Source organism: Aptenodytes forsteri, unplaced genomic scaffold, assembly GCF_000699145.1.
Source record: "Aptenodytes forsteri isolate BGI_AS27 unplaced genomic scaffold, ASM69914v1 Scaffold208, whole genome shotgun sequence".
Classification (NCBI taxonomy): Eukaryota; Metazoa; Chordata; class Aves; order Sphenisciformes; family Spheniscidae; genus Aptenodytes; species Aptenodytes forsteri.
Window position 1 is genome coordinate 4,282,135 of NW_008794963.1, and position 24,537 is coordinate 4,306,671.

General features: G+C 35.6%; 1 protein-coding gene across 1 annotated transcript in view; it reads left to right on the plus strand.

Annotated features, from left to right (window-relative positions):
• VPS13B (vacuolar protein sorting 13 homolog B) overlaps positions 1–24,537 on the plus strand; it is a 512,636-nt gene that overhangs the window by 46,634 nt on the left and 441,465 nt on the right. The window contains 4 exon segments of the mRNA XM_009275488.2: positions 4,240–4,363; positions 9,148–9,315; positions 10,468–10,649; positions 15,793–15,967. Of these exon segments, the coding sequence (XP_009273763.1) occupies positions 4,240–4,363; positions 9,148–9,315; positions 10,468–10,649; positions 15,793–15,967 (649 nt within the window).

Below are 24,537 nucleotides of genomic sequence, written 5' to 3' on the forward strand. Positions count from 1 at the left end.
GATCTGTTCCATGATCTTGCCAGGCACAGAGGTGACACTGACTGGCCTGTAGTTCCCCGGGCATTCCTTTTTTCCCTTTTTAAAAATGGGGGTTATGTTTCCCCTTTTCCAGTCAGTGGGAACTTCACCGGACTGCCACGACTTCTCAAATACGATGGATAGTGGCTTAGCAACTTCATCCGCCAGTTCCTTCAGGACCTGCAGATGGATCTCATTGGGTCCCATGGACTTGTGCACCTTCAGGTGCCTTAGATGGTCTTGAACCTGATGTTCTCCCACAGTGGGCGGCTGTTCATTCTCCCAGTCCCTGCCTTTGCCTTCTGTGGCTTGGGCGGTGAGGCTTGAGCGCTCAGTGCTCTTTAAAAATATTTCAGCCGAGTACCTGGTCTGACACATCTGCCAAAAGGGAAAAAGGAGCGTGGTTGTGCAAACTTCTATTTGTCCTGATCCAAGGTACGTTTGTGTAACAACTCCCATAAGCAGGACCTCATGTTAAAATTTTTTAAGTTTTCTACAGTGCTCTTTAAAAATATTTCAGCCGAGTACCTGGTCTGACACATCTGCCAAAAGGGAAAAAGGAGCGTGGTTGTGCAAACTTCTATTTGTCCTGATCCAAGGTACGTTTGTGTAACAACTCCCATAAGCAGGACCTCATGTTAAAATTTTTTAAGTTTTCTAGGCTTTACTTATAATACAAGCTAGTGGGAAAAGATATTTTTGTAAATGAGTGTTATTTTCTTTAAAAATCGTCTCTCTAGATACATCATGAGTGTTTTTAGTTTTCCACTGTTGTTTGGAATCACTCTTGTTAATGCTAAATTGAACGGGCATTTATCAAATCTCATACTATAGCTATAGTTACTAGCACTTTTAGAATGTAACTCTCTTCCCACCCCCAGTATAACTTTGACTTTAACTTTAAAATGTTTGTCATCTGGTGTGAGGTGGATTTATGGTAGTGCAGTAGTTTTAGTGCCTTTTGGCCGGGTGTTTCTGATGACATCACTGTGATCTAGACATAGTGTGTGACTCTAGTTGGTTCCAGTGTTAAATAGTTTCATAATTATGCTAGTTTTGGCTGTTCGCTTGGAACTTTTTCCCATCTCTTTAATGAACATGTTTTACTTCTGGGCTTATGAGACAGCCACATGTTTGAGAAATTAATAGTGTGCTCTTAAAGTTAACATTGAGCAGAAGCGTGCAGATACAGAAAGCTTTTGGATATACGTCTACATAGGAATGTAGTTCCTATAAGGTCATGGCCACAGTTATCATCTTCTGGTAATTAAAGAATACAACATTTGCTTTATAAAGTATCAGTAGCTGTTGTGAAAAATGGTGTGTTTTCACGCTCAAAAAACCCCCATGCAGCTCTAAAACCTTTTTGATAATTGTGTAATGTAAGGAAATGAATGGATGTTATCCCAGATTAAAAAAACTTTTTTTCAAATGTTTGGTCAGGTTGAATTCTTCTTAAATGTAGGTATACTCTGTTAATTCATGTGGATTAAGTCACATAGGTATATTTCTGAGATAAAAATTTATGTGTTGCTTATTGGCACCATCTTGGACCATGTACATTTTTGTTTTGATTACTTTTAGGTCCAACTTGCTCTAAATGATTACAACCATTTTCCATCACAACAGACTTGTAGCTCAGGGAAATATAAAAAGCTTATTGTATTGAATTTATTTATAGGTTAAGATTTGAGACTGTCTTTCAAAATTAACACAGTCTAAGGGTTCTTTGCCCCTTTCCTTTAAAACACGTCCCGTCCCCAAACCCCATGCGCTAGTGTGTATTCCTAACTCTCTGAAAGTGGTAAAAGCTTAAACCACTCTTATTTCATCTTTAGGTGTTAGTAATACTCTATATGATTAAAACATCTCATAGATATTGCATGAAGTTATGAGAAGATTCATTGAACATGGTCATGTCAGTACGCAGATAGAAAAGTTAGACTTCAGTGTAGTCAGGCTTGATACAGTTAACACTTCAAAACCAGAATGCCTTCCCCATGCCCCTGGACCCCCTTTCTGTTTCTCGTAGCCAACATAAATATTAAAAGGCAAACGTAATGTGATCCTATCATATCAAATAAGTAAATAGTTGTACCACAGCATTCTGTACAATCCATAAGTGAGCTCAGGAAAGAAGGAAGTGTGCTAATTGGGCTGTTTAGTCACTCTGACATCTTGGGGTTTTTTGCAAGTTCAAAACATAAATAGCAGTATGGTGACTCATCTGAAAAAATATTTTCATGCTACATATGAACTAGTTTCCAAGAAAGAGGGTATGGTTAAAAGTTATTTCAAAAATTTTAGCTTAAAAGTCTATAATCTAATTTTTCTCGGTCAGCTGGAGATGTGAAGGAGAGGTGAGCTTTTCTGATTACAAAATATACATGTTGATGAAGAGGCTTCTGTCACCCCAGGTTTAAATATAAAGCAAGAGCTTTAAGCTGTCATTATTGCTCAGGTATGCTGTGAAGAGAGCGGTGGCTTTCTAATGAAATTGCACTGTAGTTACAAGTTCTGAGAGTGTCTTCAGGAGACTCACATTCCTTGATGAAAAGCATCAGAAGGTTGTCAGAGGTGATAAAGCAAACAAACGCCCTCCAAACAGAGTTGATGCTAAACACCCATTTCATTTTTTCAGACATTGGAATGGGAAAGTCCTGTATGACTGAAATGGCCAAATAAGCACAAATTAAAAAACAAACAACAGCTTGTTTCAGTACTGTATTAATGACTGGAAAATCTCAAATCCTTTATGGTAACTCATCCTTCTTTTAGAAGTTATCTCTACCCTTCCAATGTACGAACGGGTCCGTCTTCTGCAATTTCTCCAAATAAGTTCAGCCTTCTATTCCCTTCCCTGCCCCCTCCCGGCCTCCCCTCCCCCCCCGGCTAAGATTATATTGCTCATCATCTTTTTTCTTAGTGAAATGGTATTTTTCATTTTATCAGAGAATTTCTTTGTGTGTTCTGTTTTTCTAAATATGTAGTGGAAGGAAAGAAACTCTCTCTCCGATTGTTTTTGAAGTTGTAGACTTCTATTTAAAATGTATCGTTACATGTAATGTAATTTTTTTTTATTCTTCGTGCAAAAAACGTAAAGAAGCAAGTAGTATGAAGATTCCGTTTTTTAACTTTTCTGAGATTATTAAAAATGCCAGGCAGCATGCAGGGAAACACATAATCTGTCCTATACAAAAGCCCAGCACAGTTTAAACTACTTGCTTTTTGGTGATTAGAGGACTTAAGACTATTCTAGCTTCTTACTGCGCTACTGGACACTTGTTCCCCGAACCCTTCTTTCTGTGAACACATTGTGTGATCTTAGTAGTGCTATGATCCAGAGAGCATTTTGCTTTTTTTTCTGCAAGAGACTACATCTATTGAAGAGAGAAATTGGCTTGGGTCAAAAGTTGTAAGAATTTGCTTCCTCTCTAATCTGCTCTTCTAATACACTTACAAGAATATTTGCATTACTTTTCTTGGCTTTCTTGCACTTGAGTCTTGTAGTTAAACTGTTGTTCTGGAATGTAATGGGAATACTAGTGGGGTATTTAAAACCCTAAATTCAGCTAATGAAGATTTTCTTGGGTCTGCGAATTTAATCTTGTAAAGCTTGTATCATATTCTCTAATTATGAGCCATGTTTCCTGCTTCTGGATTCCTTAAGGTGAATAAGCTATACAGAAACTCAAGATGAGCAGGTGCCCTCAGTTCATTTACCTTTTCTGGGGCTATGTTTTACTATTTTAGAAGTCTGCAAAAATATTTTGCTTTGTGAATCAGCTTCAATTAGCTGTATTAGGAAGGACATGATTCTGACATCTTGGAACTGTCTGAGGTGGTGTCATGAGTAGGCACGTAAGCTCATAAAATTTGGAGGTTTCTCATATTTGTTTTGGTAGTATGCAGGGCGCTGTCTCTGTTTGAAGCAGCGTTTCAGTAGAAATGCAGCTAGATGAAATGTGTTCAATTGAACTTAATTAAATGACTGAGATGTTTGTTTTTTTTTAAATAAAAGTTAGTGAAAGTATTAATTGCAAATTATTTTTTTATGTTGTCCAGCTAGTTTTGTAATAATTTCTGTAGTTAGATGCATGTGCAGGATTGAATTGATGGAAAAACAGAATTTTAATTCACCAAATCTTTACCAAGTCATTTTTTCTCCCCACCTTTATTTTCTTTTTGTTTGGTTGACTTAGTTGCTTTCTCTTCCTCTAGCAGGAAGACCACGAAAGTTGTGGCTCCAGTTCAACAAACCGCAGTACCACGGAAAGCATGAAATCTGCAGTAAAACCACGACGAGTTCAGCAGTCTGCTTCTCCTGACCCTGATTTACCTCCAGGTAATCCATAATTGCAGAAGCTGGATTGTATTTGAGTGATAGAAAATACCTAAATTTCATTCAGGTGGCCACAATGTCTAAGTTAGACTATTATATCTCTGTCCACCTACAAATCACGTAACGGTGAGTGAAATACTTGAATATTATAAAATAGAACCAAATTGCGATAAAACATAGTTAATTCTTATATCTTTTCCTTCCATTTTGTTGAATCCTTAAATTTACAGAACTCATTTATAGCGCAAGATAGATTAGCGTGAGAAACATACTGTAGGGGAAGTGTGTTAGATTTTATCCTCTGCTGCTCTGGTTCTCCTGTTTCAGATCACTCTGTTTTCTACTGCCATTAACTGCTCAGTGGTTCACATTAAGTTCTTTTCTTGTACGTTTTTAGACGTTTTGTTTTCAGAGTCTTATAATAGTTTTAAAGGTAAGGTTTCCTCTTTGAGAGTAGTAATTCTGAGAGAGGTTTCTTCTCGAGTCCTGTATCTACTAGTAGAGATGTTCACCACTTTTATTCTTTTTTTTTTTTCTTTTTTCTGATGTGGAATTTGGCTCAGTTGAACTTGGAGATATTTATAGGATATAAAAATGCTGAAGGAACTATATATCTGATTACTATTGCCTCTGAGTTTGCACAGAAATTTGGAGTATGAGGTGTTGTTTTGTGCAGAAAAGGGAAATTGGAGAGCACTGGAATGAATTGCTGTTTGCCTTCTTGGGGCATGTAATTTTAGATGGATTAAAGACGTGACAGTTTTGTGTTAGGCTTTTTGTCTGTCTTTTGTTAACAGAAAGTTTATGCTTGCCTCGAATCAAAAGAGAGCATTGAAATTTAGTGTGTGGAACCTTATGTATTACAGACTATCATCTTGCTTTGGAATGGGTACGTGAGGAGCCAGATCTGGAGGCTCTCTTAAAGCTCTGAGATCCGATAAACTCCGGTGGCTTGGAATTGCAGGACTCTTGGCATCCACCATTTCCTACCATGGACAGCGCTTTAGCTCTGGCATTCCTCGGCATTTGGTTCTTTGGGTCTCACCTGTAAACAACAGGAGTCAAAGGCTTGCCAAAGAGTTGGATGATTATATTGCCTTCAGTGACAGTTTTAGGATTTTTGTTCCTTAGGTTTGTTTCTGTCAGTGTTATCTGTGGACCTTCCAGAAAGGTGTAGTCTTAGTGAAAGGCTGGAGGTCTGCGTATTGTAATGTTGACACCTGATGAAGTTAAAACGTTCCAAAAGATGTGTTTCCACAGATCCAGATGCAACATACACATTGAAAATTGGTTTGCGTGTCGTCTCTTATGAATATATTGTGATTATTAATGATTAATGTGCTCATATGAATTGCACATATTGCATTTGCAGTACTGTAACAAATTATCAGATCTGGTGCCTTCTTATGTTACTATTTAATAGATTCTGTAGATGTACTCTGTGCTTCTGTGAAACTGTAGGGCACTATCACCTCCTTAATTGTCATCACATTCCTCCTTCAACTGCATAGAGTGTGTGGGTAGTGAAGTCTAATGATTCAGAGAGCATTAGCGAAATCTTACCTTATTGAATGGACTGTAGGTTACTTTCGATGTGGTGAAGTTCTCTAAATACAGTTGGTTTTGGTTTTGTAGTTTGATGCATAAATAACATTGTTTAATATAGAGGTTCTATGTGGTAAACAGCCTCCATGAGGAGTAGAGGCCTCTTTATAGGAAGATTTTAATCTCTGTGGTATAGGGTATGGCTTTGCACATCCTCGATTTTAGTAAGATGTTGAGTTATCTGCTTAGATGTGCTTTAGTCTTTGGAGGATATAGGTATCATACCACTGTTGTAATTTGTTGAAAGATTTATTTGTCCTTTAGCTCTGCTGGGTTCTCAGAGATGGAGCTAGGCAGAGCTTAGCTAAAAATGTAGCTTTGGTAACAATAGAGCACTGCTAAATTAAGATGCTTAGATGTGACCAGTCTGATGATATCAATTCTGTTGAACCAATAGACCACTCTGTGGACTATAGTGCTACAATATTTTGGAGGGTTGGACTGAAACTGCATTCGTAGCTCTTACTGCACAGTGCAGCCTGCTGGGTTCTGGAGAATTTGGAAAGAGCATATATGTGGATTTTGTGTTGCACCTCTGGAGAGAATTTACCCCTACAAATTTTCTAGTATTTTTAGTCACTTCATCGTAGAATACCTGAATTTTAGTGGCAAAGATGGTCATAGTGTTGTATTTTAAAAATTACAGGAATAAGAAGCAACCCCCGCCTGTTTTCTCACACTTGTATTTAGAACAACCCCCCCCTTTTTTTTTTAAACTGTATTATACATGAACTTGCTTTGTTTTTGCTTTGTTTTGAATAGTAAGAATTACAATTTAAATTCATTTTCTTAAGACTGATCCTCACTCATGAGAATCTGATTCTAGTATATTTGAAGCTAAACTTAGTTAGAAAGCTGGTACCTGTATGGTACTTTTAACAATATACTGCACCACTAGTTTGGAAATGTCTTCACAGAAGTGTGAATCAGTTTTTATCAAATCCGTGACTCCTGTTTAATTTGAAAGATATAATTCTGCTCCCTCTTCTTATGCATTCTAGCAAAAAGACAGACAGATGAAAGTGTTGTTGCTCTTTTCCTGAATACTGCTGGAAACTATCAGTAGAAGTAGCTTTTTTTTTTCTGCTGTGATGCTGGATTTGTAATATTTTTGTCATTCACAGCAGTGAAATGTAAATTAGATTAACTTTGAAAGACCCTTGAAAGCAAATACTGAAAAAACTTTGGACCTGTGGAGGGACAGCTTCACTTTCTTCAATGAAATTAGTAGCTTGCTTTAAAAGCATAATTAAATTACTGGTTATGATTTTATAATTGGTAGTTACATAGTCTGCAAAATTTAGTATAGAATTTTTTTTTCAATATTTTGCTTTGTGCCGGCTTCTATTTATATACAGGTCAATTTACACCACTCTAGTGATGAATATGGGTCTCCTATGTCCCTTAATTATTGAAATAATACATCTGGTTTTGTGAATTCATATAACCTAGAAATATGTTACCATTTTAAGAAGTCAGTGAGAAAATTCCTAAAAACAAGTTATTCCACATATTTTTCAGTAGTTTTTTTAGATTGATAAGCTAAAAAGGTAAATTCAGATAGTTAGAAATCTGACAGTACTAAGCTGTCAAAATTTTGACTTTCACTGCATTTCTGGATTTCCTGTTTCTGTAGACAATGGTCTACAACATTTTCCAGATTTTGTTTTAATACAATTACAATCCTGTTAAGATGGCAGGAGATGTTAAAATGCTATTTCTATCCTGTTGGAACTAGCTTTGCTCAAAGGATGATGTATGCTCAAGAATAGTATAAAATGAAGCAGGCTGAGTTATGATAAGAAACGTGATATGTGTTTTATAATTAAGATTTTAATATTGAAATACTTTTAAAACATAGACATGTACCTGATCAGAATCAAAATATTCTGCTAATGATAGCTGAAAGCGTGTTTTGCATTTAATAAAATAGGTGTTTGGAGGCTTTGAATGCTGAAAAAGGAAAAACGTCTTATGTCAACTGTGTAAATTTGCAGTTGTGAAACTTAAGAAAATCACTTATGTAATGGTAAATTGTTCCATATACTCTAAGGTGAAAAGTAATATTTGAGTGTGAAAACAATGAATATCTAGAAAAAGCAGAGCAGAATTGAAGTAGCAACCTGAGTCTGCTCCTACGGATTTCACAATGTTTTGATGTTAATTTTAAGTTTTATTTGAATTAAAATTGTTGATATAAATGAGTCTTATTTAATGCAAGTTTCAGAAAACTACTCTGGAAGCCTGTGGATTTAACCCTGTATCATTAACTGGCTTTTTTTCTGCCTAGTTACATAACTAGACCTCTATAGCGTGTATTAAATGTATTTTTAGATAGAATGTGAGTAATGTTATAAATTTTAAAATACGGAAATTTTAAAGCTTGTTTTTTTCCAGCACAAATGAGTTAGCTCCATAGTTACATTCCATATACATAAAAGACGTGAATATGGGTAATATTTAATTTCTTTACCATATTGGTAAAATATGAGTGTTTACCGCATACTGGGAATTCACAGACGAGATCATTTTTCCAATCACATTACGTCTGAAAAAATTTAAATGGATTTCTTCCCAACAGGCCTCAGTGCAGGTGCTTGCTATTTGGGTTGTTGACAGAAATTGATTTTGTTACACCTCACAGGGGTCTTAGTGAGCATCATGTGGATATATTAGCTTTTAGAATGAAAAAAAAAAGTACTAGGCATATTAATGTTTAGTTAAGTTTTAAAAAAACTAGGTGAGGGGGCAAATAGGCGTAATATATGCATACTTGAAAAGTAACCTAGCAACTGGTGTTCACTTTTCCAAACCTATTTCTAAATATCTTTCAAGGAAAAAAGTCACTGTCATTTAAATTCTTTGTCTACAATAATCTGGAGTCTTTCGTTTTCTTACTTAGTTTGAAAGTTGGTTCTTGCCACCAAAAATGAATCTCTCATGCTATATTATATTCCTAGTATTTACAATTTTTTTTCGCATAGTTTATTTCATTTCTGGGATGCTGATTGACTGACCGCACTGAATGTTTTAAGTCCTGTGATTTTTGGATAAATAAAGGACAATGATACTTGGTTTGTTTTGATATTAAAAAAGAATACAAGTTGGAAATAATGACTTTAGTAATAAATGAATTTGGCATCATGTCTTCCTTATAACTAAGAATTTGTTTTATTTTATAGGTTATGTTCAGAGTTTGATTAGGCGTGTTGTAAACAATGTCAACATTGTGATCAACAATCTCATATTAAAATATGTGGAGGATGATATTGTTCTCTCAGTCAATATCACTTCTGCAGAATGCTATACAGTGGATGAGTTTTGGGATCGAGCATTTATGGACATCTCTGGTGAGTAGATATTTTTGGTTTTAGGTATCACAGTGGAGGCACTCTTAAATTTATATAGAAATTTGCAAGTCTAATAAAAATGGCTCTTTATGTCAGAAGTAAGATACTTTCTGCCTGTTTTCATTTCTTCCCCTTGTCCTTCATTTTGAAGAGCCAATTATAATAATATAGATTGATTCTTAAAGCATACTTGTATGATCACAGATAATTATACAACATGTTTTGTAGTCCTCTCTGCTCATACTTGCCATCCTTCTGTGATTGCATTTCATTTTGTGCTTGCTGTTGGCAGTGAGTGCTTAGGCAGTCTGTTTCTATTTTTGTGAATGAGCAGTAGCATCTTAAGGCGTTGCAACTGTTTGTGATGATCTTAAAACTCTCTAAACAGGCTGGCTAGACAGGTAGTAAAATGTGTTGCACTGTAGTGAGCATGGCATACCAATTGCAAGACGTGTTTCATTTCGCTTCACGTTTTCAGGAAAAAAAAGCCCAACTTTTTGATTTTTATCTTTGTCTTCAGTATCTGAATGTCTCAGTCTTTGAATTACCAACGTTCACCTGTAAGTCTAGGTGTTCTTACTGACATTTGGTAGAGGTGGAATTTGGGCACAGTAAGAGTATTTTAAGATCCCACAGAAGATCTCCGGTAGAATGGGGAATTTAATTAATGGTTTCCTGACCACTGGACCCATTTCTTTGTTCTGGCTAAAATTATTACAAACTAATACAACAAAATTACAAAATCTGTTTCATGTTAAGATCACTATAATAGCTTTTGTTTGCTTTGGAACGTTCAAAAGAAAACTTTTGGGGAAAATATGCAAGATTCTGGGAGAATAACGAGAATAATATTTGTTTTATGCTTGCATATGAAGCAGTACTCTTATTTTATAAATACATCTAAGGTACAGTGAAGGGATGAAAATTTGAATTGGGTGTAACTAATTTGTCCTCACTTTTTAAGTATTCAGCTGAAAAAATCTGTAACGCATTAAATTATTCTCTTTAGTCACATAAGCAAGTACTTTGCTGATGATTTAAATAATGACCACACAACTATCTTGTATTGTTTTCTTCTAGATAAGAACATGTATGCATAACTTATTTTCCTTATGCAATATATTTTCTTAACCTATATACTTCATTTAAAAGCCACCGATCTGGTACTGAGAAAGATGATCAACTTTTCTGACTGCACAGTATGTCTTGATAAGAGAAATGCTAGTGGTAAAATTGAATTTTACCAGGAACCTCTGCTGTACAAATGTTCCTTCAGGACTCGTCTGCATTTTACTTATGATAATCTCAACTCCAAAATGCCATCTGTTATTAAAGTAGGTATCCAAAATGATTTTTTTTTGCTACTCACTTGTGAAGTTTTGAGGTTTTTCAAAATATACTTAGAAATTTAAATTAAAATGAAAAGCTAATGCTGTTGTTTTTTGCTGAAGGGATTTTTTTGATTGTGTTTTTTTCATATGATGGAATTAGTCTATGTACAGTAACAGCATGTAAGTAAGGAAGTAATGCTCTCTAATCTTCTCTATTTTTCCTGAAGTTTTAAAATAGAAATAATGCTCTCTAATCTTTTCTATTTTTCCTGAAGTTTTAAAATAGAAAACATAATAATTGTAAGAAAAAAAGTCTGCAGATAATCTGTTAAAGAAAAAAAAATACTGTATGCTTTAAGGTGCCTTCAGTAAGATGGAAAGGATTTTTTACTTATGTTATTGTTTCAAATGTAGCTCAAACTGTCATAAATAACAAGAAACTTCAGTGTATTAACACTGTGTAGTGAACCATGTGAAATGGATTAGCAAGCCAAGCTCAGTTCCTAGTGAGCAGGGGTGCAATATTAGTCGTGGACATCTGACACTAGGTGACGTGTTTACATTTTGCAGTGCAGAAGCAAAACTGCTGAGTTGGTGGAGAGACTAAACTACCTTTCGCTCCTACTTTTTTTTTTTCTGCTCTGAGTAGTCATACATGTAATGTTCATCTTCCCTCCCTCCTTCTCTCAAAGTGTACCAGTGGTGCCCATGTAATTAGTTGAGAACTGTTTTAAATTGAGACACAGACTTTACACCACACTCTTCCCAAGTTTTAATAAAAAATAATCTTCAGGTGTATGCATTGCAAAATAGTCAATTTTGAGATAAATTTTGATGGGCATTTCTCAAGAATATAAATTAGAAGTGTCACTCTCTCAGTTGGCATACTGCATTTGTTTGACTCATGATGTGATTCAGGAAGTCCTAAGCTGCTGTGAACTTAAGGTTGGGAGTTAATTAGTAATCATGTCCAATTTGTCAAATGCCCCTGTTTCTTGTATGTGCTGTACAGCTGTATGCCTTTGATTACTTTGGGCAAATTTGGAGATTTGTGGATATGGTAATGGCCATATGAGTATTTATCCAGATAAGAATTGTCACTAAATACTGGATACTTGCACACAAATGTCTGGTAGTACGTATGTTTGCAGAAATTTCATTTTTGCATGTGCGTATCTTAATTTAATAATTAGATATATAAAGACTGATTCTGCATATTAGAAAGAAAAGTTGTTTTTTCTTTTTTTTGGTTCAGAGTAACTGGTATCAATTTTGGAAATTTGCTTATTTTGAGTTTTATAAACAAGAAGTTATCTCTTCAGTGTTGTTAGGACTTTTAACCATGTGCCTTATAACTTCGGAATCTATACAAACTCCAGTGATAATAAGGAATCATCATATGACTGTCTATAGTTTACCGGTTATGGTCTTTATGTTCTGTGGTGACAGTATGATTACTGCATATAGACAGTAAATCTTGATGTTAAAAAATCTGATTTTTAAATTAGCCAAATAGTTCTGTAAATTTTGGAGAAGTAATCTGTACCTAGCTGAAGTCCTATATGCCAGTTTTGTAGAGCAAAAGTTTATGGGCAAATTACAAGTCTCTGACAGCACACTTTAATGGAAATGCTGACACAGTCTTCAATATATTTTTAAAATGATACTGTTGTAAAAATGATGATCATTATATTATTACTTTACATTTTTAGTGGATGCTGGACTAAAATAAAACATACTAGAATGCACTGAGGCGTTAGTAATTTAATTAAATCTGTATTAAACTTTTCTGGTTATCTTTGGTCATTTATTCCCCTGCTCTTTTTTAAGGCACATTTCAGTTTGTTCAAAGGTGTCTTTTATATTTTTTTGTATATACTCTGATATAATTTTTTTTGTTGTGTTGCACGTAGTTTACTTACCTTTCTCTGTTTCTTTTTTAATGTTTCTCCTTTTTTCCTCTTTTTTCTTCAATCTTTAAACATAAAATATTGTTTATGAAGATAGTCAGAAATGTGCTCAATTATATAAAAATATATAAATATATGATGCTATATTAATATTTAAGTGAATTAATTGTTTTTTATGATCCAAAGAAGAATGGTCCAAAGGTAATGATTTTTTAAATCTTAAATCTTTTCTAGTATTTCACTACCATACTGTTATGCAACGAATAGATCTACAAATCTGTTGACCCTCACAAATTTTACATTTGATAACTTTCTGATTTGTTGTATGCATGGAGATTGTGCACTATGGATCATCAGCATGCAGTTTTTAAAAAAGACTGTCTTTAATATATTAAACTATTGAATGGAAAAAGCTGTGTTTTCTTACAATTGAAGTAAAAGGAGCTGTTACCAGTAAATATAACTACTTCATTAATGGAATTAATTCAAGGATGGTTAAAGCTTTTTAAAAGTCTCTGCTGCAAATGAAATTACTGCAGCTGCAGTGCATCTGAAGGGTAGATTACTGAATGCCAGCAGCTTGTGTTCTGGTGGTTTGTTTCCCAGCTAAAGACAAAAGCTGGGATTGAGCAGCACTCAAATCTTTTTCTCCAAATCTGTGAAGATCTCTATAATGAAAACTTTCATACTCTGTGTTGTTCACTTGGTAAAGCACATCTGTTTTTCAGTCTTGAGTGAAAGTTTCCAAGACTTCCGCGTTCGTAATAGCATATGCTCTTTTGGTTTCTTTGTAGGGACTAGAATATTTTTATAACCTGTATTAATTTTGACTACTATGTCTATTGCAAAGTTTTGGCCAAACTAATGAGTTTAATTTAAGTTGAGACTTCTCAGAGGAGGACAATTCTTAAGTACTTGGATATGTATTTGTGTGCTTTTTGGGAACACTAAGCTCCTATTTTTAATTTTAGAATGAAAATAGTATACATGGGGGGAGGTGGCAAAACACACGTAAAATGATTAGAGTTTTAAGCTTTGTTGCTTTTCTTGTTGAAATCATCATGGGATGAGACAACCATGAGACAGATGAGCTGATTTGCACTGGGGATGTCAGTCCTGCTTTCCCCTATTTGCAGCAGCAATGACATTTATAGAATCATAGAATAATTTGGGTTGGAAGGGACCTCTAAAGGTCATCTAGTCCAACCTCCCTGCAATGAGCAGGGACATCTTCAACTAGATCAGCTTGCTCAGAGCCCCGTCCAGCCTGACCTTGAATGTTTCCAGGGATGGGGCATCCACCACCTCTCTGGGCAACCTGTGCCAGTGCTTCACCACCCTCAGTGTAAAAAATTTCTTCCTTATATCTAGTCTATATCTACCCCCCTTTAGTTTAAAGTCATTCCCCCTTGTCTTGTCGCAACAGGCCCTGCTAAAAAGTCTGTCCCCATCTTTCTTATAAGCCCCCTTGAAGTACTGATAGGCTGCAATAAGGTCTCCCCAAAGCCTTCTCTTCTCTAGGCTGAACCACCCCAACTCTCTCAGCCTTTCCTCACAGGGGAGGTGTTCCATCCCCTTGTTCGTGGCCCCCTCTGGACCCGCGAAAATGATCAGGGGGATGGAACACCTCTCCATTTGTCTGACCTGTCAGTCATCTAAGTCAACTCACTATGTTGACAGAAAGCTAACTGGACAAGAAGAAATAAAAAGTTTTCTGCTGGTTGTTAGTGAGATGAGTTCCACTGGCAATGTAAGAGCAGGATCATGATGGGACGGTAGTACCATACAATAAGTCCAGGAGTGTAACATAATTTCAATTAAGCCTCTATATAATTATGTTCATTGTCTACAGTGCTACCTAGTGTTCCTGTCCTCCACTATGACATATGCCTCTTGTGTGACTTTTAAAAAGGCTTCTGGTAAAATATTTTTCCCCCCCCCCCCCCCCCCACGGTTATTCGCTCTTTATCCTTCCTGTTGTTCATTTGCGCGGAAAAGATTTATTATTGACAACTTTTAATTAACTGGCCCTGAAAAGCTGGTATTGAAGGATTAATTTTTAATTTCCAAAATGTATCTTGGGATTTTACATGCTGTTTTCTTTCAGAGAATTTTAAATAATAGCAGAATTCTGATACCTAAAAATCTTTCCTCTAGTCTATATAAATGGTTGATACTATGTTGTCGCTCATTCTGTATGACTAAGGCTGTGGCTTTATTAATTTGCTCATATAAACTTATTAGTGAAGTCTTATTAGTATATTAGCATATTTTTATACAAATATTTATTTCACTACTGTATTTTTACCAGCTCATGGATGTGCAGTACTGTTTACAAAGTTATTTTGAGTTTCTTGAATTGGATTGCATTAAGGCCAACGCTGATGTGTAGTTACTTTCTATTTCCATTTTTTTTTCACCCACAACATTTAGAAACTGGACCTGGAGCTAGAAATATGTCAAATGCTACAGACAGTAATTTTATTACAATAATTTTATTTTATGCAGCTCTTATTTTAATGAAAGGTAGCTTTCCTATCATGTCTGTTTTTGTCTTTTTATAGCATGATCACATACTCATAAAAATATTCTGAAGTATTGAATAAAATGGCTAAAATATTTAAAGAAGGATAAACTTTCATTCTAGTAATTACAGTCTTTGCAAAGCTTGCTTTCATTTAGAGAAAACTGCTTAATTGCATGTTTGAACTGGAATATCCAGAGAAGCCGGTTTTCTGCACTTCAGTTGGAATGAATCCTTCCCCCCCCCTCCGCCCCATTACTTGTCCTCTTGCAACAATGTTGGGAGTGGGAAAGAATCAATATGAAGGACCTTGTATATTAAAACCAGTATATCTAGGATTTCTTTAGCATGCAGAGATTTTTGTGAAACTCTACAATGAAAATAAAAGTTTAATCAGATGCACTTATGTGACTTATGTTTTAGAAATCTATTCAGCAACGGTTGTAAAAAAACAAAACAAAAACAAAAACACAAAAAAAACCCAAAATACATTACATTTGACTTTTCAACCTGAAGATCTCTTGTGTAGCAACCCAAAGAGTATGTTTTTGACAGTCATTGTTTGCAGCCCTTTGCCTTGTGTTGTAATGCAGCTATTGTTTTTAGAAATTAGAATGCATATACAAAATGAATATGGAGTTGTATGGTTTAAAAGCTGGCTTTAATGGTAGAGCTTTGTTGTTATTTGCTTTTGTTCTCTTTCATGTTATAGATTCACACATTAGTTGAAAGTTTGAAACTTTCAATCTCTGATCAGCAGCTTCCGATGTTTATACGTATAATGCAACTTGGGATTGCTCTTTATTATGGAGAAATAGGCAACTTCAAAGATGGGGAAAGTGAAGATTTGATTTGCCACACTAAAGATATGTTGGGAAATATCACAGGTAATTACAATCTTTACTTTTTAAAAAGACATGTTAAAAACACTAATTTCTTTGCTTTTTACAAATATAAATGGCCAAGGTTAGTCATTGCAAAGTATCTCGGCAGTCTGCAATTTGTTAGAGGCATTCATTGTGCTGAGTAAGTATGCAGTGCTCTAACATCTTCTTCATGTTATGTTCTGAAAAATATTCTGATGGTCCTGCCTAAACTGAGGTTAAACTTTATCCAAAAAGACCATTTTAGGAGTTGTGACACAGTAGGGTACTTTGGATTTATCTGTCACTGTATCGTGCAACAAGGTACCTGTCCTTAGGCAACTTTGACTTTTCTCTTTTGTTTAGTTCAAATGTGGCTGCTGCCAGTTTCAAAGTGATGTGGTTTTCCATCTTTCTTTGAAACTTGTTACTGAGAATAGATAGAACAGCATTTGTTCTAAAGAGCAAAGTATACTTTGCACTATGTTTTCAGTAGTTCTGTCCTTTTACATTGTCTGCTCTCCTCTGCTTTTTATTTTCATATAACATGTATTCCCTCTTCTACATGATCATAGTAACTCACTGTGACATGATCATTTCAGGAGCATTGCATTGATGAGGGGTGAATTCTCTTTACCTTTGTGTGACGGCTTCCCATCTGCTGCTTCCCAAATATTGCTGGGGTTACAACAGTGATGCATCTTGAGCTGTGAACCTTTCACTCCAGCCTCAATTTTATGTGGCTTTGCTAGAAGCCTACCAACTTTGCTACTGTATTTTTATTTTTTTCTAGTTGTATCATGTCAGGTATTTTGAGTGTTGAGGTTTTGTTAGGTGAATTGTTAGGAATTTGCAGCAACATAAGAAAGTCATATTGGTGCTTAGTTTATATTAAAATCTAAAGGAAATAAAATTTCTAAGTAGGCACTAGAACTTAAATACTTTCCTGTTTATTCACTTCTGTGTAAAATATAAACACAGAACATTCAAGAGTCAAGCAGTCATATTGACTTACATCATACTATCTTTTTTAGTGATTTAATCAGGAATGTCATGATCTGGAACATCCAAACTTGAATCTGAAGTTTTTGTAATGTATCAGGCACTAAATAAAAGAGGAGAGGGAGGATGGACTGTCATTCCAAATTCTGAATTTTCTGCTTTAGAAAAGCATAAAAACAAGAAGTTAATTTGCTTGTCAAAATAGGGAACTTCAGAGATATGTATTTTAATTTTAATCTCTCAAGACATAAATTTTTGATACCTTTCCAAGGTTGAATTTGGATTTGGGGGAGTAAGAAGAGATATTTACCACACAGCCAAGAGCATGATAACTTCTAGAAAATTCTTAGAATTATATGTGAAGGTGATGTGGCACTCTTAAGCTATACTTATGTTTATAGTATTACAACTGTTTGAAACTTTGTGTAAACTATTAAATTAATTCATTTTATTCTGTTTAAGAAATATACAATTTTAATTTACATACGTTTATAATTTTTTTTTGATCCTGTGTTACTGTCTTCTCTGGTTTCAGAGAAATAAATACATTATTGGAAAAATTTCAGCAATGGAAATTTTTTTGCCAAGATATAGCCTTCAATGTTGGTTGGCACAGGTAACCATTTCACTGTCATGCCAGATGTAGAATTCTCTGTCATGCTCCTGCTGTGTGGAACTGAGCAAATAAATAAGATGTCTGTAAATAGTTCTCTTGTATTTTCTCTAAAGTTCAAATAGTTTTCTGCACTAGAAACTATTTGCCTTACAAGAAACATGGAGTTTGTTACACAATACATGATTAGAAGTACTTAATTAATATTCTGAAAATATTAACTTAATTTTCTCCTGAGACTTAAAAAGCATACAGTTTTAGAAAAATCATTAGTGTGCATTTTAAGAACTCCTTGCATCTAAGCAATGTTTTAATTGTACTATTTGCAGGAGAAAGGGTGAAGAACTTTTCTGTGAAGAGTTGCATTACCCTTACTTTCAGACAGAGGGTTCTCTTTGTACCATGAGTATCTTTCTTTCGTTCCCATCAAAGTTCACCCAAATTTGGCCAAGTTTTCGTGCTGTAGAGAATTATGATGTATTTAGAGTTGCTTGAACTTTGTAGCTGGATACCTGGAGCTACGAAGGCGAGTAGGACCATTTGAATATAAGACATTGAAAGAATAGAGAAATCGTATGAGTCAATATGAGAACAGCTGGGACTGGTAAGCATTGATTTTTCAGATTAAAAGATCTAAGGGTTGGAGACAAAGACTAGCTGGGTAATGAGAAGACTGGGATGAACAGCTGTAACTGGAAGAGGACGGAAGTCGAATAGGAGAGATATGCAGGTTTTGTTTGTTTGGCTTCTTGTGGTTAGGGTGTGAGATGAGTGGTGAAACAGAAATACAGTTTAAGCGAAGATTAAGGTTAAAACAAAAGGCTTCTAACTACAAGTACTGAAGTCTTTTCTGCATCTAGAATGGAACTTGAGATTCTTATGTCCAAATACGAGTAAAATCTTTGGTAATGTGTCTCTTGTCATCCTTATTTCTAATGTATGTCCTCAGGAAGGTTGAATTGCAATTGCTATCTGTAAATCTCATTTGCATTCTTTTTTTGAACAATTGTGAATGTGACTTCCTAGTTTTTCATAAAAACTAATATCGGGTAACTTCACACTGATGTACACAAGAGTTGTCAGAAATTAGACTAAGGTTGCAATGACAAGAACTACCAAGGACAAAATCTGTAATTTCCTATGCAATTTTTGTTCAACTACACTGTGCTCAAACATTGTCATTGTACTTAATTATATGATCATATCTATTTGACAGAACTATCTCCTTCAGAACACAAAACAGATGGCAATTGTTGGGTGGCCAAGCCAGAGCTTTAGAAACAGTTCTAGAAGTCCATTCCTGTCTTCACTGCAAAATATTTTGCCACTTACAGGCTAAAACTGTTACCAACGGTTTTCCTTCATACCATTTATGCTTGTTTCCTGCATAGAGTTTAGTATATATGTAGGCACACGTACACACTCATGTGCACATGCATGTGCACACACATAAATAAAACTTTTAAATATCTCATTATTTTTTTCCTCTTGTTCAGTGCAGTTAAGCAGGAGTGCCAAATTGACATTAACCAGGTTACCCATACCATCAGTTTGTGAGTTTACTTTTTTTTCTTCTGACTTCATATTATATCTGTGTCTGAGAAGGAAAAAAAACCCCGCTTTCTTAGCACTTCATGGTGCATTTGTCATCCAGACTTCCAACCACAGATTTGAACTTTTCTGAAGAAACTTCGAATGTGCTACTATTTTCAGAAAAAAAATATGTAATCAAGTACAATAATAAATGACATGTATTATCTGCTGAGCTCTATTAGCCACATCTTTTTTTCCCCAAGAGTAACACTTCATGAAATCCAAGACTAATTCCACTGGAATTGTGCCTAAATTCTTTACAGTTTAATAATGTACAGACCTCCTTTATAGATTATATTTTTATAAGTCTTTGAAAGGGTTCTGAGGATTCATTAAACAGTTTAACCCAGTATTTATTAGTAAGCAGTCCCCAACCTTTCAGCTTAAAGAGTTTACTGGGTTCAGTTATCACTAATTCTTAGTCTTTTGGATGGAACTTATTATGTCATTGTTGACATAATAAAATCAGTCACCTATCCATGTCTAAGAATATTCCAGCAGCAGTTTGTTCTTGTACACCCAAACCAAGACCTTGAGATTTGGCAGCAGGGTAGCCTGCGTCATAAACATAGATTTTGCTGCCTGAGTAAAGTCTGCTCAAATTCTGTTAAGCTGAAAGCATTCAAAATACACAGGTAAAATTACAGGTCAGAAATACAGGTAGAAACTTGATTTAGTTTGGTATGTAAATTCCCTTAGTACTGCATTGTCTACTGGACCATGCTCCTGCTCAGGGCTGGACAGGGCTTTTGCTTCTGGGGGGTTGAGGGCTGCCTGAATTGTGGGCTTGGATGTCTGACTGTACTGGTAGTGTGAAGGAGAAAATGGATGTATTTCAGTGCAGAGAGATACAAAAGTGAGAGGGTTTGGACAAAAGCCTATGGCAGAAGCAGCAGTTGTAGTTGTGGTGGGCTGGGACTTGAGAATAAGCTTTTGGTTTGTGGTGGAAAAAATTGGCTAATGTAACTAGAAATGAAAACAATTTAGGCATGAAAGAGGACAAGAAGCCAGCATGCGAGGGAGAGCTGGAATTTAGTTGGATGGAGTTGCTGAGGTTGATGATCTAAGGCTGAAATACTAGAGCTGGTTAAGTAAAGAACGATCTGAGAGGTTTGAAGAACAGAAAAAGCTCAAGCAGAGGAGGTCTGGCACTTGCTGGGCAAAGAAATACAAACAGTGGACTAAAAATGAAAAGTTACATGGCTGAGGGAGGGGTGCAGGGCAGGCGGGCAGACAGCTGAGATGGGTCTGCAGGATGATGTTAGGAGATGCTGAGCAAGAAGTTTGGGACAGATGTGAGAAGCTGGAATCATGAGCAGTATGAGCTACAGAGTTTCTGAGAGTGGTTTTAACAGTTCCTGGTGCTGCCTCCTCTGAATGATTGCCCTGAGATTCTGTATTATGAAAGCTTTGTGTTTTTTTTTTTTTCTTTCATGAAATAAAATCTGTGACAGGTGTGATTCCAGCATATGAAGCATGTTTCCCAGGTGTAAAATGGCAATAATAACAGTACCTTTCCATCCCAAAGGAATATTGTGAAATTTTCTAATATTTGTAAAGCACACTGACCCTGTCGTGATCTTTACTCTGGAAAAACTAAATGAAAATAAAGAAGGCCTTTGTGAATGCAAGTAGTTAACACTTTTACAACACTAAACAGAATAAAACATTGCATAGATCCTATAAAACTCAAATTTTTAATGGGCTGAAGTGCTCCTTATTGAAAACTTGGTGGTAAGAACAGTAGCATGGGGAATTTTTTGGGATACCAATGGAACAAAAAGCAGATCAAGAGAATGAGTTTAATATATTGGCAGCTTTGGGCTGAATATGAGATTTGACTTGACTGAGAAAACCAGGTGCAAATAATTTGTGACAACAAGAAATTCAGGTGAGCATTAGTTGTTGGAGAAGGAATTGACTCTGCAATATTCTATTAGGATAAAAATGGGAGAACTGAAATAGATTTATTTATCCGTACTTGACTGAGGAAAAGCAGCTGTGCAGTGTGTTAAAGAGTTTGGGTAGAGGAGAGTTATTCCTAAACAGTGGAGAAAATGATCCCCAGTTTGACTGAAATGATGTCAGGATAAAAGGTTGTGTGTGCCAAATTACTTTTATGTGTATTTTTTCTTGTCCCTGCACTTTTTGTCTGTCTTCTCTTGAGGGTTAAAGAGATGGAGATATACATACAGTCTTTGTACCGGGGTATGTAATATTGTTTCAGCTCTTCATGTTTTCATGTGTTTGTGGGGTAAATGACCTGTGCAGTAAACCCCACAGTCGTCTTTTTTTTTTTTTTCTTTTTTCTTTCTCCCTCCCCTCCAGTCATCTCCCTCCATTATTGGAGCTTCTTCCTTGCCTATATACTTCAGTATCCTCCCAGGGAACAGTAGGTATACTTGCAATTCATATTTCAACACACTGTAAAGATGGAGTGTAGACAGAAAACTGCGGAATGGGGCTTGTGGGGTCAGTGCATTGTGCAGCAGCTGTCTAACAGCCAGTGTGACAGTGAGTAACTTTGTTGTAGGCATTTATAATAATGCATTGTAACTGGTTGCTGAGATCCCATATGCTGAGGATGGGTATCGAGCTCATTGTATGGAGATGGCCAGATTTCATTAATTTGGAATACATGTTTAGGCACATAGAATTGTTACATCTGTTAAGATCAGTTAAATGAGCAGCAGTTAAAATGAGTAGGAAATTAAAAAAAATTAGTAAAGATTAAATCTTCCCAAATTGTAAAGTTCCCAGGTTGGGGAGATTGAATTTGTTTATATTAAATATTTTCATTGTTTTAGGAACTATAACCTTTTTGTGGAGAACTAGATTTTTATGAATGCCTTTTAATCATCTATTTTATATTGTCTTGCCACTTTTTTTTCTTGAAAAACATTAGTACTCCTCCTTAAGTAGAGACCCCAAAAAATCTGATTAAATCTTTGAAAGGCATGAGTCACAGGTTGACCTTTTGTTTTTACTTATTACATAAAAGCTTAAATATAAGGTCAGTTTTTCTGCTGCTGATTTTAAAAGTGGCTTAATGCAGATGGCAGAATGCAAGCAATTTTTTTTTGTAATGCTTCCAGTGAGCAGAGTGAATTTCCAATTGATCCGCTTGAACTTGTATGTGGAATATGAAACAAAAACACTTTTTGGATTGGCATTGTCAGACAACTAACACCTTCCTCTCCCTATTGGGTATCTGCACTTACATATCACTTTGAGATTAATAGTCCTGTGATTTGTACCCAACCCAGAGGCACTTGCCCTTTTGGTGTAATATTTCAAATTATCTAGTCTCCTTTGCCATTAAAATAGAAAATAGATCTCCTACCTCTTGTCCTGGTTCTGTTGTTTTATAATCACTGCCACTTGTTTTGTAGCTCACCCTTAACTAACTCATACATCTGCTCCTAATTTTATTGAGGTTGGGATATTGTTTAAATAATTGGAATTTTGAAATAATTGATTAGCAACCCCAAGTAATATCATGGGGAGCATTTTAGAATAATTATTGGTGTTATTTCAGCACTTCAGAATTGTTGTGGCATCATTCTTTATTTGGAATTTTCTTAACAAATTTGGAAGGTGATTCTTTCCCTCCTTATCCATCAGTTCTTCACTAGGGTAGTTTCAATTTACAGTAAGACAAGACAGGTAGACTAGGAGTAGAAGCTTGGGGAAGTTTCTTTAATAGGTGGAAGTATATACCATGAAAAAGCGGATTCTCTAGAGTTGAACCTCAAGCTTTTGTATGTTACAGTCACATTCCATATCCAGTAGACTGTGCAACTCAGCAGTAAAAGGGAGTTATGATTTCTTCCCTTGATTTGCGTTTGTCTGTAAGGTGGGAGCATATTCTGGTCTAGTTGGATCCAGAGGTTTGAGTTTAAGGAAGATGTTCTCGATGCAGAAATAAGAAGAAACCTTTAAGTCTTACTATTTTGCGGTACTGATTCCTGGCTACACGAATCACTGTAGTGGGTTGTCTTGGACAAAATAAGTGTGATACTTCCTGAATGTGTAAAAGTACTGTCACTTGAGTGTGCGACTGTTGTAATATTGTATTCATGCTACAATTATGATGGCATCAGATTTTCAACTAGAAAGTGTTGGGGGTACATTTGCTTTTAAAAGGAGATGCGGAATACTTTTCAGACTAGAGCTTGGTACATAGGATTTTAGTTTCTGCTGGTGTTGGTATCATTTCCAGTTATGTGCAATCTCCTTCATCGATATTGCTGTGCTTGTGTAATGCATGTGTAATAGATTATGAGCCACTGTTTTTTAGTATGTACTGTGAAGTAAAAATAGTTAAACATCAAAAATCTAAGCTACTAGCATAGTAAATATTATGAGTTGTCTTGTGACAGTCAATTTATTGTCTTTCTCTGGTATAGATCCAAAATTAACATCCAGAATGAATGGAATAAAATTCAGTTTGGCACCCCAGCCACTGAATAGTATAAACGTATTGGAGGGAACTTTTACAAACATTGAACTTGTTTTTTTTCCGTACGTTAGTCATTTCTGTGCATTCCTTATGTAATAAATACATGCAAAGGAAAGTCATACAGAGAATATTTATTACTCTGAAAGCATGTGTGTTATTACATTTGAGATTCTCCAAGGACAGTTCATGCTGCAAGGACAAATTTAAGGGCTATTGCATTCTCAAGGTCAGCGCCAAAACTTGTTATCAGCCAGATAACTCTTGCTCCTTGCAAATTTCTTTTTTTTTTTTTTTGATGTGATTTATTCCATAAGTATTCATAATTAATGATAACGTTGTCTTAGCTGTGAGTTTGCAGTAGCTTCTTTAGCTTATAGCGGGTAAAATATGGATGAGGAAATGAATTTTAATATCTACATTATTTACTGATACAAGAATGAACATCTACAGCTGTGTTCTTGAAGTACTTACCAAGTTTCATTTATGCAGTTTCATGGTTGATTCAACCAGATGAAAATTTATGCTATTGCCAGCAGGGATGGTGATGCATTCCCTCTCTCTTCCCCAAGTGCCAGCACTTGTATTTATGTAGCCACAGGCTAAGCTGGATCAGCCTTACCTGGCTGAAAACTAATACAGGCAGAAAAATAAATAGACACAAAGAGTAATTTTCTACTGAGTTAGTTCCAGACTTATGGTGAGAGATACCAGTTTCCAGACTCTTAGAGATAGGTATCTCAAACCCTTTAAAAGAAAGGAGAATGAATTTCTGAAGATCAAACTTGATTTGAACATGGAAACAGTGAGATGCAGTCATACTGCAATCTTGTAATTTATATTACAAATTTATATTACAAAGGCTCTGCAGAGGGACCTGGACAGGCTGGATCGATGGGCCAAGGCCAACTGTATGAGATTCAACAA